Here is a 15,364-nt window from a genome sequence, read left to right on the forward strand (position 1 = left end):
GACCTCTGGCGGTGATGCGGCAGCTTCGTCTTGGTGGAGTAGCTTTATCCGAAGAAGTGATTCGTCAAGGTCGAGGCTCCTCTTGTGGCTTCTTTGGGTTAGCACTCGGCCCCACGGTGGGCGCCAAAATGTTTCAGTGTACATTTTCCTGTGTGTCTTTGTTGCTCTTTCCTGTGTGTCTTTGTTGCTCTTGGCTGTCTGGGTTGCTTGCTGGTTGTTTGGGACACGTGCTTTTCTCCCATTGTTGTTCATACTCGCCAAAGGAGGGGGAGGTACCTGCAAAGATACTCCGACGCTCAAGTCAGATGTGAATTATGGAGCCTCAGCTCTCAAGAGACTGATTATGATACTGTCTAGGGTTTCTAGAGCATAAAAAGAACGTACCTGGACTTTGGTCCTGTCACTGTATTTATAAGCAAAATAAAAATAACCACCTTACCTAAAAATGTGGTTAGTGGCTTTGATAAATATCTTAACTGTCTAAAATATCTAAGATATTTATGTTATTACATAAATATCTAAAATATATTTTAATAAATATATTTTTATTTTCTTCTCTCTTATTATTAAAGGCACTTTAATAAATACATTTTTATTTTTTTCTCTTTCTTATTAAAGTCCCTCTACACCATCTCAATAATAATATAATTTAATTTAAAATTTAAATATTATTTAATATAATTTTATATTTTAATAATTATTAAAATATGATTTATATCATAATAATAGTTATATTAAATATATAAAAATCAAATAACTAAAATAAAAGTAATAATGATAAAAATAAAAAATAAAATAATAATAACAATAATATAAAATTTGCTTTAATATATTCAAATATATTAAATTATATTAAAATATTACAATAAATTAAAGAGTTATTAAATTTTAAATAAAAACAAAATTTTTAAAAACTTATTTATTGGATACTGTAAAATATGTTAATAGTTTTTTATTTAAAATTTAATAAATATTTAATTTAATTGAAAATTATAATATATTTATTATATTTTTATATTTTAATAATTATTAAAATATAATATATATTTTTATAATAGTTTTATTAAAATTACTAAAAATAATAATAATAATAATAAAAATAATATTTAAAATCACATTTAATATATTTAAATATGTTAAATTATATTAAATTATTAAATTAAATTAAATAATTATTAAAATTAAATAAAAAACAAAAATTTTGAAAAATTCTTAATCGGATACCCATATCCGATTCATACATTATCGGATTTCTATATCCGATTAACAAATTTTAAATTTATTTTTTATTTAAACTTTAATAATTATTTAATTAAATTAACATTTTAATATAATAAAATATATTTAAATATCTTTTATGTGATTTTCAATACTATTTTTATTTTTATTATTATTAACTTTATTTTAGTTATTTTATTTTACTTTTTTAATAAAATTATTATAAAATATAAATAATATTTTAATAATTATTAAATTAGAAAAATATAATAAATGATATTATTATTTTTAATTAAATTAAATATTTATTAAATTTTAAAAAAAGACTATTAACATATTTTGCGATATCCAATAAATAAGTTTTTTTAAAAAAATTTATTTAAAATTTAATAACTGTTTAATTTATTGTAATATTTTAATATAATTTAATATATTTGAATATATTAAAGCAAATTTTATATTATTGTTATTATTATTTTATTTTTTATTTTTATCATTATTACTTTTATTTTAGTTATTTGATTTTTATATATTTAATATAACTATTATTATGATATAAATCATATTTTAATAATTTTTAAAATATAAAATTATATTAAATAATATTTAAATTTTAAATTAAATTAGATTATTATTAAAATGAGGCAGAGGAACTTTAATAAGAAAGAGAAAAAAATAAAAATGTATTTATTAAAGTGTCTTTAACAAGAGAGAGAAGAAAATAAAAATATATTTACTTAAAAAATAAAATTTTTAGAAAAGTTGGAGATCCATATGTCAGAAGGTTAAAAATGAAATTTTTGGAGGTACAGGATGAGATATTGGAGGTACAGGATGAAGGGTGTTGCTCCCTCCACCACCACAGCCTTCTCCCTCCACCTCCCCTTTACTATTTTGCCCCTCAGTAAAATTTTATTTTTAGAATTATTGTTTTTTAATTTTACTCATTTATAACATATTTCACTGATAACCTACGTAGTTCCTTGTATGAGTAAAATATTTTTCTGCAAAGCTCAGTTATCGTGAAAAGAATTATCAAGCAATCTTCCTCTTGCTTTCGGTGCAGTACGTGGTGCAGTGCGTTTGTGGTGTAATGTGCTTGTCGTGGTTCCTCTCCAGGTACGTAGTCATAATCCTTCCAATAATCCTAAACCCTAAACCCTAAACCCTTCCAATAATCCTTCCAATAATCTTTCCAATAATCCTTTAACCCTAAAACGTAAAATGAAAACGAAGCCTAAACGGATGACATCCTTCAACGGATGTCAACATCCGTTTAAGGCAAAACGGATAAACGGATGTCGACATCCGTTTTGCCTTAAACGGATGTTGACATCCGTTGAAGGATGTCATCCGTTTAAGCTTTGTTTTAATTTTATGTTTCTGTTATTATTTTATTAGATATTTTAATATTTTGATTTATTATTTTTGAATATCTTTTTAATGTATTTTAATAATGTATATTTATATTAGTTTATATTTAAATATTAAAATATTAAAATAATAAAATAATAAAAATAAAAAATTTTAACTTTAAGGATATAATTGGAATTAAAGATAATTGGGGAGGTGGAGGGAGAAGGCTATGGAGGTGGAGGGAGCAACACCCCAGGATGAATCACTCTTGTAAATAATATCGATGAGAGTTACTCCCTCCACCACCGCCAACCGCTCCCTGCACCTCCCCATACCTTATTTGCCCTTCTATAAAACGGATGTCAACATCCGTTTCACCTTCAACGGATGTTGACATCCGTAACATCCATTTACATATTTTATATTTTAGTTTATTATTTTTATTTAAAAAAAAAAAACTTCAACGGATGTGGCCACATCCGTTTAATATATTTTTAAAAAGTTTTTTATTTATTATTTAAATAATAATATATAAATTAAAATAATTATTATTATTTTATTAAATAAAATAAAATTAATTTATAAATAATTAAATAATAATTTTTAAAAAATTAAATAATATTTATATATTAATTTAAAATATAAAAAATTAAAAACTAAAAACTAAAAAAAAAAAGCAACGGATGTCGCCACATCCGTTACGGATGTGGCACGTCCGTTTTAATATGTTTATAACAAATTTTTTAATTATTATTTAAATAATAATACATAAATTAAAAGTAATAATAATTATTTTATTAAATAAAATAAAATTAATTTATAAATAATTAAGTAATAATTTTAAAATAATTAAATTATATTTATATATTAATTTAAAACAAAAAAAAATAAAAAAACTAAACTAGAAAACAAAAGAAGCAACGGATGTGGCACATCCGTTTTAATATATTTATAATAAATTTTTTAATTATTATTTAAATAATAATACATAAATTAAAATTAATAATAATTATTTTATTAAATAAAATAAAATTAATTTATAAATAATTAAGTTATAATTTTAAAATAATTAAATAATATTTATATATTAATTTAAAACAAAAAAAATAAAAAAACTAAAAACTAAAAAACAAAAAAGGCAACGGATGTCGCCACGGATATAGCACGTCCGTGGAAGAATTTTTTCTTCAACGGATGTTGACATCCGTTGAAGAAAAAGGGTGGGGGTATGGGATATTTTAAAATATAAAGGATAGTTTTGGAATTTTAAAAAAATGTGGTGGTGCAGGGAGCAAAGTGGGGTGGTGTAGAGAGTAAAACCTAATATCGATTGAGTAGAGAGGGAGGCCCAAGAAGGAGAAAAGCCCAAGAAGGAGAAATGCCCACAGTGTGAAGGGAAAGAGAAGAAAGAAAGAAGGTTAATTTGGCGGTCTCCTCGGCGATAAGACCGCAACGTCATAGCCCTACTCACCAGCCTTTTTCTTCTGCTTGGTTGGTACACTACACTTTTTTTTTTTTTCCATACAAGTGCAGCCACACCTCGCCAGGTACGCAAGCTTTCTCTTTCTCTCTCTTCAATTCCAAGCCTGAATCTAAAATTCAAAGCACAGAACAAACAAACCCATATTTCCAAAACCTACCTGTCAACTCAAGCAGAGTGATATAGAGTATCATATCATATCTTATCCCTCTTCTATCGCACGCACAACATAACTAACTGTATGTCAGATGTGATCATTTTCTAAACCCTAGCATAGCATAGCACAACATCCTTGTGTTTCCTTTCACTCTGTTTCTGAAATTTCCTTTTGCGTTTTGTAGATGGATAGGTATCAGAGGGTAGAGAAGCCCAAGGCTGAGACTCCGATAAACGAGAACGAGATACGGGTTACTACTCAAGGAAGAATGAGGAATTACATCACCTACGCTACCACACTCTTTCAGGTTTCTTTCTCTTCTACCATCACTCTCTTCCCCTCCCTCCATTTTTATTCATTTTTTTTCTCAAATTAATTGGCCTGAACTCGTCGTTTATTTAATTGTCTCGGTGTCGATACTATTGCTTCGGTTGCTCGAATCAGATTAATGCTGTCTTGTTGTGTTCTTACACTGTTTGTTCTGGATCGCCTTAAATTGGTATTAGCGGATTGAAATTTGTTTGGAATGATTACAGCAAGGAGGAGGGATTTTTAAGATTGAAGTTTTAGTAAAACCTTGATATTTTACATGCGCTTGGTTTTCAAATGGAATCTCTCTATCTCACGCACGCGTGTTACAGAATGGAGTGGCTAGATCATTCAGATGTGTTTCTGAACCCAGGTAATTGAAAATATGATCATAGGAAAAACACAAGAAAATCGTATCCCAACACTGGAGTGAATTGACAAGCAATGACAATTAACATGCGAAGAATCCGATAACAGAAAAATGTTAGGGTTGGCTGAACTTTTGGCAGTAGGCAATCAAATAAATTTAGAAAACCCTTCATAAAGTAGAAAAAAATGCACAACCAAAGAAGACAATATTCTGGTAAGTTAACGTGACTGATTTATGTAAGAGAGAACACAATAGAGCCTATGCTATGCAGGTCATTCAGGGATAAAACTTAAAGGATGGATTTTTTTATAATTCTCTGTAGAAATATGATTCATGAAAATTACCCCGTTTTGTGATATTCCTTTACTTCTTTGTTTGTGAACTTGATGAATTTTCCTTTCACGCACTGAAAAAACGAACAATACTATGTAAATTATCTAATTGTTAGCGTAATCATCTTCCTGCTTAGCGCCTTTAGTGTTGTGTGGGCCTATTTCTCTCTATTTCTGTTTTTAAACTACATCATTTTCATTGATTTTCTGCTGGTCATAAGGTTTCTCCCTTTTTTTCTGGTGCGATCCATCCATGAAAGTATAATTTTATCTAGAATAACCGATATTTTTTTTATTATTTTTATCAATTCTTCTTGTTCCATATGTATTTTCTATAGGAGAAAGGATCCAACGAAATTGTTCTCAAAGCAATGGGGCGCGCAATAAATAAGACTGTAATGATTGCTGAACTGATCAAGGTGGGAGGATCGATATCTGTATGGAATGTGTTAATCTGCTTTTATTCATATTACTTTTGCGAGTTGTACGGTTTTGTTATTTGTTTCAGAGAAGGATTATTGGCTTGCATCAAAATACCGTAATTGGATCAACTGATATAACTGACACATGGGAACCACTTGAAGAAGGCCTTCTTCCGTATGTATTGTTATTTGTTCTATACTACCTTGTCATATACCAAACTTGTGTTTGGGAGTGATTTTTTTGGTTTTGTTATATATTGAACAGTTTGGAGACTACTCGCCATGTTTCGATGATCACAATTACCTTGTCAAAAAAGGAACTGGATACGTCCTCCACAGGGTAAGCACTTCTGTGTTGTATGTCATCTGTATTTCTGAATGTACCTGTTTGATGCCTTCTATATTAAGAGGTGTCATTTACGAGACAAGGTGCTAGATCTCTAGTTAAGATTGGTTTCATTATTCTCTTTCATAATGAAGATGTGGGAACATGTTAGATAATGGATTTTAAGTAAAGACCCTTTCTATTGTGCTGTTTACTTAACCTTTTTGACTTTCATGTGGACTGATAGAAATATTAAACTTCATTTCTTTTTATTGTATTCGACTCTGATGATTATAAATTTGCAGTTTTCATTTTTTGCTTTTCTAAACTTTGGCTTTTTAATTTTCACTATTGGAATGATTTTCACTTTGCTTTTCTAATGCAGATATCAACCTCCACTTCCAGTTGATCAAGTAAAACCTTTAAATGAATATGAAGAGGAAGGAGGTGAATTGATTAGATTTTTCTTTTAATATTTCAAAGAGTGAATGTTGACTGATATTGATCTGATGTAGAAGCCTCACCAAGGATGCGAGGAAGAGGGCGTGGTCGTGGAAGGGGCCGGGGTAGAGGTATTGCTAAGTACTTTGTTTCACTAATTGACTGTAAATGACGTATTATATATAGATTATGGAATGATCATAAAATGATTTCTTTAACTTTTTTGTTGGGGTTTCGCTAAAATGTGAAAGCTGCTTACTAGGAAAAAAATATGTTATTCTTAGGAATTTACAATGGAGGTATGGAATATGGTGATGGTTGGGACGGTGGACGTGGCTATGGTGGAAGAGGCCGTGGCCGTGCCAGAGGGCGTGCTTTTCGGGGACGGGGACGAGGCTATGGTGCCCAGCCAGTTGGGTACTATGACTATGGTGAATATGATGCTCCACCTGCCCCACGTGGTAAGCCGATGAAAGTTATTGTTTAAATTACAACTATTGTATTATCAGATAACATTTTGATTGAGTTATTGGTTGCATGGTTGATGATTTTAACTCCTATTTTATTGCTGTTTGCATTACACGGCGCCTGTGATTAAGTCAGGCTATACCAGAAACTGAAGAAAATTACTTCATTTGATTTCATACAGTTTTCCTTGATATCTATCTAATTTCCTCTGTTCTCTTTCATTCCTTCTTGCATCAGCCTTTTGGAGTTTTCATCCTAGTTAGCTGATACCTTAGTGGACCAGTTAATATAATTTTTATTTGATGGTTTTGTAGGCCGTGGTCGTGGAAGGGGAAGAGGTCGTGGTCGTGGAAGGGATCGGGGAGTAGCTGCTTGAAGTTCTTGTTGCTTATCATGTATATGTTCAGTTAGAAGGTGTTGCCGCTCTGTTTAGTTCTTGTGAGATTTACTTTAATTTTGGTTTATTTGAAGCGTTCAATGTTGCAGCCATGTTCCTGCAGTTTTTATTATGATGTAGTTTCCCCCTCCCTCCCCCTCTGTAATCTCTAATTTTGCTTAGTTGGGTAGGTCAAGTTAGATATATTTCCGTTGTTTAAAGATAAAATCACAATTGTAAAATTTCTTAATAGGAATTATTGCAGCAATATTTTTTCTCGAATTTTGATTTATGTGATTTGTTTTGTACATTTCGAAGGAATTGTAATTTTTTTTCAATTTTATAAGATAAATTTTACAAAGCAAAGGATGAAACACGCAATTGGTGCACATTTGATTTCTTGTGTAAACTGAAATTTTGGGAAGGAGTCGGCATAAAAGTAGAGTTTGTAGATGAGAAATTGAATTCTGCGTCAACTTTAGCGCAACACCTTCGATTGTGAGCATGTAGCAGTATTAATTAAAAGGATTGTGAACATATAGCAGTATTAATTAAAAGAAAGGAGCATGATATATTAATTATCCTTCATCTTTTATATAAAATTCAATAACAACCGAAAAAAAATTTCTTTTTTTCATTTTAAAATTCATTTATATTACTCATTATCATACAAATATGATATTTTATTATTAAAATAAATTGTCACACTATATTGTTTAGAAAAATGATAGTTGTGAAAGTATAGTTTCTTTTCATATTATTATTGTTACTATATGGGTTATAGTTTGAAATTCCTTCTAATATTTAGTAGTTATTTTTCACTGAGGTTGATTCTTATATTGTTTAGACAAATTTTTTGGAAGTGGTGTATTTTTTATTTAATATTATTAAAATGGGTAAGTTTTTTAAAAAATTACACTTATAAGTAAATGGTTTAATACTTATTTTGGTCCCTCGGTTTGTAGGGTCTGTTCAAAGTTGTCCTCTTTTTTTCAAAAGTTCACTAATATCCTACTTCTTGCAAATGACAAAAAACTGATGAGTTGTACAGTTTTAGTTGACGTGTTAAATTGAATTGTTGATTCATCCTAAAAGCAAAGTGATTCATGGTTGTTTTTCCCAAATTTAAAAGCAAAGTTAGGGATGTGGTGATTCGTGCTATATTTGTTCTCAAATCTAAAAGCAAAGGTTAGGGTTCTTGGAGATTCGTGCTACTGTTGTTCCCAAATTTAAAAGCAAAGGGTTAGGGTTAAGGATGACTTCATCACAAAGTCGTTCTTCCTGTTCGAAGGCAACGTCCAAAGGATTTTCGCAATCCTCACAAGGTGCTGTTTCGAGGGGAGTTGGGATAACATCTATTTGCCACTATGGTGATATTGCTGTAATGAAAGTTGTCAGAACTTCAAGGAATGCTGGGAGGAAATTTTGGGGATGTCGTCATTACAAGGTGTTTTGAATACCGTAGTGACTTTTATGTGTATTGGATTTTATGTGTTCATACATTTTTGTGTTCTTGGTGAATAATAGGGTGGATTTTCAACTGGGATGTCATGTAATTTTTTCAAGTAGTGTTCTGAAAACAACGCTGATGATAGAGATGGTACAATTATGAGACAAAGCAATAGAATATGTGATCTGGAAAATAATGTGAAAGAGTTGCAGAGAAGGATAAAGTTCTTAGTTGGAGTTGTGTTTGCTGTTATTGTGTTGAACATTATGACATTGTGGCTGTCTTTAGCTTGATCTTAGGTGTGCAATGTGCAATGTGCAATGTATGTTTTTTTCATGTAATGGCTTAGGTGTTTAGCTTCATGTTTTGTTGATGTAATATCAGTTGGTGTTGTAATATGAGTGAACAATCTGAGTTCGTGCAATAAAGTTCGTTTTAGTCCCCCCTACGTTTTAAAAATGTTAAATGTGGTCCCCCTTTCCTTTAAAAATTGTTCAAGGTGGTCCCTCTTTCCTTTAAAAATTGTTCAAGGTGGTCCCTAACGTATATGACTGTAATACATATTAAGGATACCTGGCAAAAAACAGATATAATTACATAATATCACTACTTCCAAATATCACAACATAATATCACTACAACTATAATAGCATATTTAATTAAAGTGCTTAATAGCACTACAAAATTAAAGTGCTTAATAACAGTACAACATACACAATTAAAGTACTTAATAAGAGCACAAAATAGATCCAAATACATCCAAATTTTTCAGTTAAATCTATGGATCTTTTCTTCTAATATTTAACTTTTTCCTTCCTATTGGTGGAGTTAAATCTGGGATGGAATCTTGAGTTGGTTGTGGTGGGTGAGGAGATTGGGGACTTGATGGTTGTGAAGGTGCAAGGGGTTGTGAGCTTTGTGCCTGTGCTGGTTCTGTTGGTTCTATGATGGCTGGACGTAAAGGGCACACTTTTTTGTTGTGCCCCACTTCACGACAAATGCTACATTTCTTTCTGTGCCCACCAACACTCATTTGGGTCCCATCCTTAGTTAGCTCCCATGGCTCCATTCTTCTTTTTTTCTTTGGTCTCCCAAGCATCTTCCTCTTAAGTGGTGGCAGTACATCAGGATAACTTGTTTTTTCCCATAGGAGGTGGCCATTCACAGGATAGATGATGGACGCATATGCCTCTTCATATGTGGATTTCCTGAACCAAATTGGTATAAAAGTTTCTGGGTCTACATTTGAATAGTTCATTGCTGCAACTGCATGACAACATGGGATGCCACTGATCATCCACTTCCTGCAGCTACATTCTTCATTGTCTAGGTCCACTGTGAACTTGTTCCCAATGGCTGAAACATGCCTAACCTCAATAATCCTTCTTGCAGACCAGCTGAATAAATGAACATAAATAAGGCACATCAACAATTGGATATGAACATAAATAAGGCACAAGAACAATATTACCTTGGGATCCAATATCTTGACAAATGACATTCCTTCATAAGTCTCTTTTTGATCTTTGGACAAACATCGAAATCCATAGATGGCACCTTCGTTCTGTTCGTGGCCCATCTTTTCATCAAATACAATCTAATATCCTCCAGCATGGTGATAATGGGTTTTTCTCTGGCATGAACAATAACACTGTTGAAACCTTCACTGATGTTGTTATCTAGAGTATCACACGTTGCTTGAGTTTTGAACCTACTTCTTGACTAATACCTATTGCACAAGAATGAAGAAAATGGGTTACCAAACATGAGTAATGCAGAATCTTGGTGCATGTAAGGGAAACAATGTACCTTGGGGGAATGGCTATGAGGTATTTATATGCTTCTTCATTCACTGCTTTGATATTCAACATCTCTCTCCCAAGCTTGGGGGTATGTGCTTGTGGCAGCTTTCCACATCAAATTCTTCAATATCTGACCAGAAATTTTTTTCCTAAAGTTAGCATAAAGGTGCCTGATGCAGAATCTTTGTTCTGCCCTAGGCAAAAGCTCTTGGATAGCTGGTACCAACCCCTGCCAACATCAATTTTTAATCAAACACACATGATTAATAAAGTATGAATAATAAAATAATTTAAGTAGTGCATGTACCTTTTGCTGGTCAGACATCCACGTGTACGCCCCACAAACTTCATTGCCCCCAAGGTCTTCAACCAATAATTGCAAAAACCAGGACCAACTATCTTTATTTTCGACTTCAACTACTACATATGCAAGGGGTAACATTTTCTCATTTGGGTCCCTCCCAACAGCAGTAAGCAGTTCTCCCTTATAAAGACCTTTCAAAAAACACCATCTAAACAGATGATGGGCCTACAACTAATAAAACTGTTCTTACATGCTTTAAGACAAACATAACATCTCCCGAATATGGACTGACCATTATCACTGTTCACTTTAACCTTAACCGTTGACCCTGGGTTACTTCTCAATACCTCATGTGCGTAGTCATAAATCCTTCGAAATTGTTCTTTAAAATCCCCTTCACGTTGACTTGATGCCATTAACTTCACCCTTCTTGCTTTAGAAATTGATACATTGGTGTTCCATTTCCTTAATGCTTTAGTACGTATGTCTTGGACCCTTATACTAGGATTCTCATGTAAAAACTTATCTATTTCATGACTCAACCACTTACTATTCATTATTTTAATGTTCAGTTGCCTGCTGCAAGAATGAACATCAACAATCTTCCTTAACTGCCAAATCTTGCGTGATGGCAAATACCCACAGTAAGCTACCCATGGACACGTTTTTTGCCCACCCATGCAGCTCACCCTTACCCTACGATTATCATTTTTTACAAACTTAAGAGCCCTCCCAGCATGAATAACACAGCTTCTAATGGCTTCCTTAAACTCATCCTTATCAGTAAATATAGTACCAAGTTCCCATTTGTAATCTGACATTGACTTCTTTTTCCCATATGTAGGAAAGGGACCTCTACTTGGTCTGTCCTTAGTGTCATCCTCCTCACTTCCACTATTTTCTAGAGTTAACAGCACATCTGACTCCCATTCATCATCTGACAACCCCCTACCATGTCCTTGTGCTTCGTTATCACTGTCTTCCATCCTGTATTCTGAATCACTATTGTCCAAACCAATACCCAAATCACCTACCTCCTCCAAGTTCTCTTCACCAATAATATGTGCTTCATCCTCAGTATCCACTTGCACTTCTTCCTCACTATGTAGTTCTACTTCTTCCTCACTGTGTAGTTCTACTTCTTCCTCACTGTGTAGTTCTACTTCTTCCTCACTGTGCAGTTCTACTTCTTCCTCACTATGCAGTTATACTTCTTCCTCCACTCCACCTAGTTCCTCCACCTCCACTACAGCCACTCCCTGCACCTCCATTACACCCTCTTGGTTAACCTCCACTTCAACCACTTGCTCCACCCCCAGTACACAATCCTGCTCCACCTCCACGCTACCCTCTGTGTCAACCTGCACTCCATCATCTCTCTCGAAGTCACGACCACAGTCAAGAGGACCTTCCCCAACCTCCTGTTGCACTTCAATAGGACCTTCTACACCAACCTCAACCCCACTACCCTCACCACTCTCTGCAGGCCCTTGACAAAGGTAAAGAATTTCATTCTCATTTTCTACAACCACTGCTTTGCTCACTTTATGTACAACATACAAGTTGACTTTCCCCAACAAATATCCCACATTCATCATGTTCATAACTCCTTTATCGTCATATAGCTTATATAAAACATGTTCAATATTGTAATATAACTCATCTACTTCAATGTAACCCAAATCTTTAAGTGAACCTACTACTCCAAAATAGCTCCATGTATCGGGGTCAATGTCCCAATAACATATCTCCCCACCTATATAATTAAAGGACACTTCCTTTATCAAGGTCCCACCGTGGTGGACCACTGCCTCAAACCTATCGTTAGACATCCCTACACTGCAAATAGAAAAGGGGGACCACTCATTAACTTAAATTAACACCATGGGACCAATTTCAACACCCAACGCCAGTACTTTTTCCATAAACCCCCCCAGCACGCGACAAATATAATAATATTTTAACCCATTCCACCCATTACAAAACAAATACAGAATCCACCCATTAAAGACAACAACAACAAAAGTACGAACACTAATGCGATCAGTAACTATAACAACAACATAAGTAAGAACACTAACCTCACCAGCACTGACGAACGAACCACGCTCTTCGACGAACCACGAACTTGATTTCACCAATAATCAAAATCTGGACTCTTGGAAAGCTGATTGTTGAACCCTAAATCACCCCAAAATCGCGAGTTGATTTTACCCCAAATGTAATATCGCTTTAGTTAATCCTAAAATTATTTTTAACCCTATCTTTTAAATTATTTTAAATCATTTTAAATTATTTTAAATCATTTTAAATTATTTTATTTTAACACATATAATGAAGTCACAGTGCCACCACAACCAAAACTGTACAACTCATCAGTTTTTTGCCAGTTGGGCAGCTGTGCCGTTAGTCTTTTTAACGCCGTAACAAAAAAGGACTAATGTGTACCATTTTTACGAGAAGTAGGATGTTAGTGAACTTTTGAAAAAAAGGAGGACAACTTTGAATAGACCCTACAAAAAGAGGGACCAAAATAGGTATTAAACCTAAGTAAATTGTATTTGTATAGTACTATTTTTGTTGTGAAAAAAATCCTATTATAAACAAAACTTCAATCTTTAAATAAAATATAGTTGACCACGATAATTTTTATATTAATGATAAAGTCGTGTGATACATACATAATTTTATTGTTTAAAGTAATTGAAGCTAACAAATTTTTATGTTTTACTTTATTTAAAAGTGAAATCATGCATGATACATAATGTAGGATTGAAGTGATACATAATAAGTGTAAAAAATCAAAATTTCTAAAATCGAAAATCTTAGTTCATTACTTCACGAATAACATAGTTCAATAAGATACATATAAAATATTTTGAAATAATTAACATTTAGTTCAAAATAGTATATAAGTGTAAATATAAGGTATTTAAAAAATAATGGATTATATGATTAATACAATTCTTTAAAATAATATGATATTCATCATTACTATAAGATTAATTACTATTGATTATTTTCAACGTGCTACTATCACCATATGTGTAGACCTTTTTTCACATGTTATTATACGATAATTGTATAAGGAGAAGAATCAAACAAACATTAAAAACAAAAAATAAGGGTAAGCTAATGCATTTAAAATGAAAAAAAATAATATAAAAGAAAGTATAACATTTAAAAAAAATATCAAGTTATATTTGAGATAAACTCGGTTCTTAACTTTTCTCATTTCGTCATCTATTACCACTCAAATACTCATTAATGAACATTCTAAATAAAAACCAACTCAAATACTCAAATAATTCACATTTATCAAAATTAATTATGTATCATCAACCCAAACAACTTTATCCAAAATCTCAAGAACGTCTCAATCCAAATGGCTCAAACCGAAAAATACATCTAGACGTTACTTCTAGAAAACTAGCATATTGAATAGACTTGTGAAACTCTGTATCCAACAATACTTACCATCAATTTATTTTTTCCATAACAATATCAAAGACCAATATTCTTCACCAAGTCATGATAGGGTTAACTTTAGTAGATCCTTAAATATAATCTTCTTTCATATCATAGCGTTTGCCATGTGAAGCCTTCTTGTACTTTCACCATCTAGATATTTTATTCTATATGAGTTGGATACTAGTAGAGTTAGGATAATCTTACTCACAAAATCCTCTTCCATACATGTTGACTAATACGTTGTTGTTGAAGCTATCAAATTAATACTATTTTTCAAGGCAATTTTAGTATTACCAAGTTAGTAATCAAGAAAATAGATATGGTTAAAGTAACCCTAAGTCGTCTCCCAACAAATACAAAATTGCAATATTTGATTCTTATGGAAACTCTCAAAGATTAGTAAATGCTATGCAATAAAAGTAAAAATCTATGCTAATGAAGTTAATGTTTGAAGAATAAATAGAAAACTTAGAAACAATTATAATGAAATAAGCTAATTCCACCGCTTTTCCAAGATAAATTCATCATCAGTTATCCACAGATCATTGCTTAGTTGATTATTGTTCGGGTTTCAAATTAATTAAAGTACATTCTTAATTAACTTCAGAGCGATCATACAATTAATCAAAGTAAATTCTCAATCAAATGCAAGACCTTTCTAGATTATTTACAATGAATTAAACCAAAGTACATTCTCAATCAAATCCTATTGTGTTTAATCGTGTCTATTCTTGAATCTCTTAACCAAATTAAAAGTTATTTAATCAAAGTAAATTCTCAATTAATTATAGTTGAAAATCTTACCACCAATCAAAGTACATTCTCAATTAGTAGGAAAAATCCGTTTAATCATATGAAAGTTCTTAAATTCAATCAAAGTAAATTCTCAATAAAAGCTAGAAACCCTTGAACTAATATGATCAATATTCATGCAGATTCAAACACCTTATGATGAAAAAAATCATTACTTCTAACGTGATTGAGAGATGAAAGACATAGAAGAAGAATAACTCAAATCAATAATCAAAAGATACAAATACATTGATTCAACTTAACCTCATCATAATCCATAATTAAATTATA

The 15,364-nt window shown here is 31.8% G+C and overlaps 1 protein-coding gene across 3 annotated transcripts; it reads left to right on the forward strand.

Annotated features, from left to right (window-relative positions):
- The first annotated feature begins 3,969 nt into the window (after nucleotides 1–3,969).
- LOC124820403 (uncharacterized) lies at nucleotides 3,970–7,536 on the forward strand. Of its 3 annotated transcripts, none has more exons than XM_047292077.2 (9): nucleotides 3,970–4,121; nucleotides 4,396–4,518; nucleotides 5,561–5,641; nucleotides 5,731–5,819; nucleotides 5,910–5,984; nucleotides 6,355–6,416; nucleotides 6,488–6,541; nucleotides 6,695–6,871; nucleotides 7,193–7,536. In XM_047292077.2, the coding sequence occupies exons 2-9, from the start codon at nucleotides 4,396–4,398 to the stop codon at nucleotides 7,252–7,254; spliced, it is 723 nt and encodes a 240-aa protein (XP_047148033.1). In that variant the 5' UTR covers nucleotides 3,970–4,121; the 3' UTR covers nucleotides 7,255–7,536. The 3 variants fall into 3 exon arrangements, with proteins under 3 accessions (XP_047148033.1, XP_047148030.1, XP_047148032.1); XM_047292074.2 differs by having other exon boundaries at nucleotides 3,971–4,121; nucleotides 6,485–6,541; XM_047292076.2 differs by lacking the exon at nucleotides 3,970–4,121 and adding an exon at nucleotides 4,137–4,293 and having other exon boundaries at nucleotides 6,485–6,541.
- The last annotated feature ends 7,828 nt before the right edge of the window (nucleotides 7,537–15,364 follow it).

The sequence above is a fragment of the Vigna umbellata genome, chromosome 2 (assembly GCF_029865625.1).
Source record: "Vigna umbellata cultivar VRB3 chromosome 2, Vumbellata_1.0, whole genome shotgun sequence".
Taxonomy (NCBI): Eukaryota; Viridiplantae; Streptophyta; class Magnoliopsida; order Fabales; family Fabaceae; genus Vigna; species Vigna umbellata.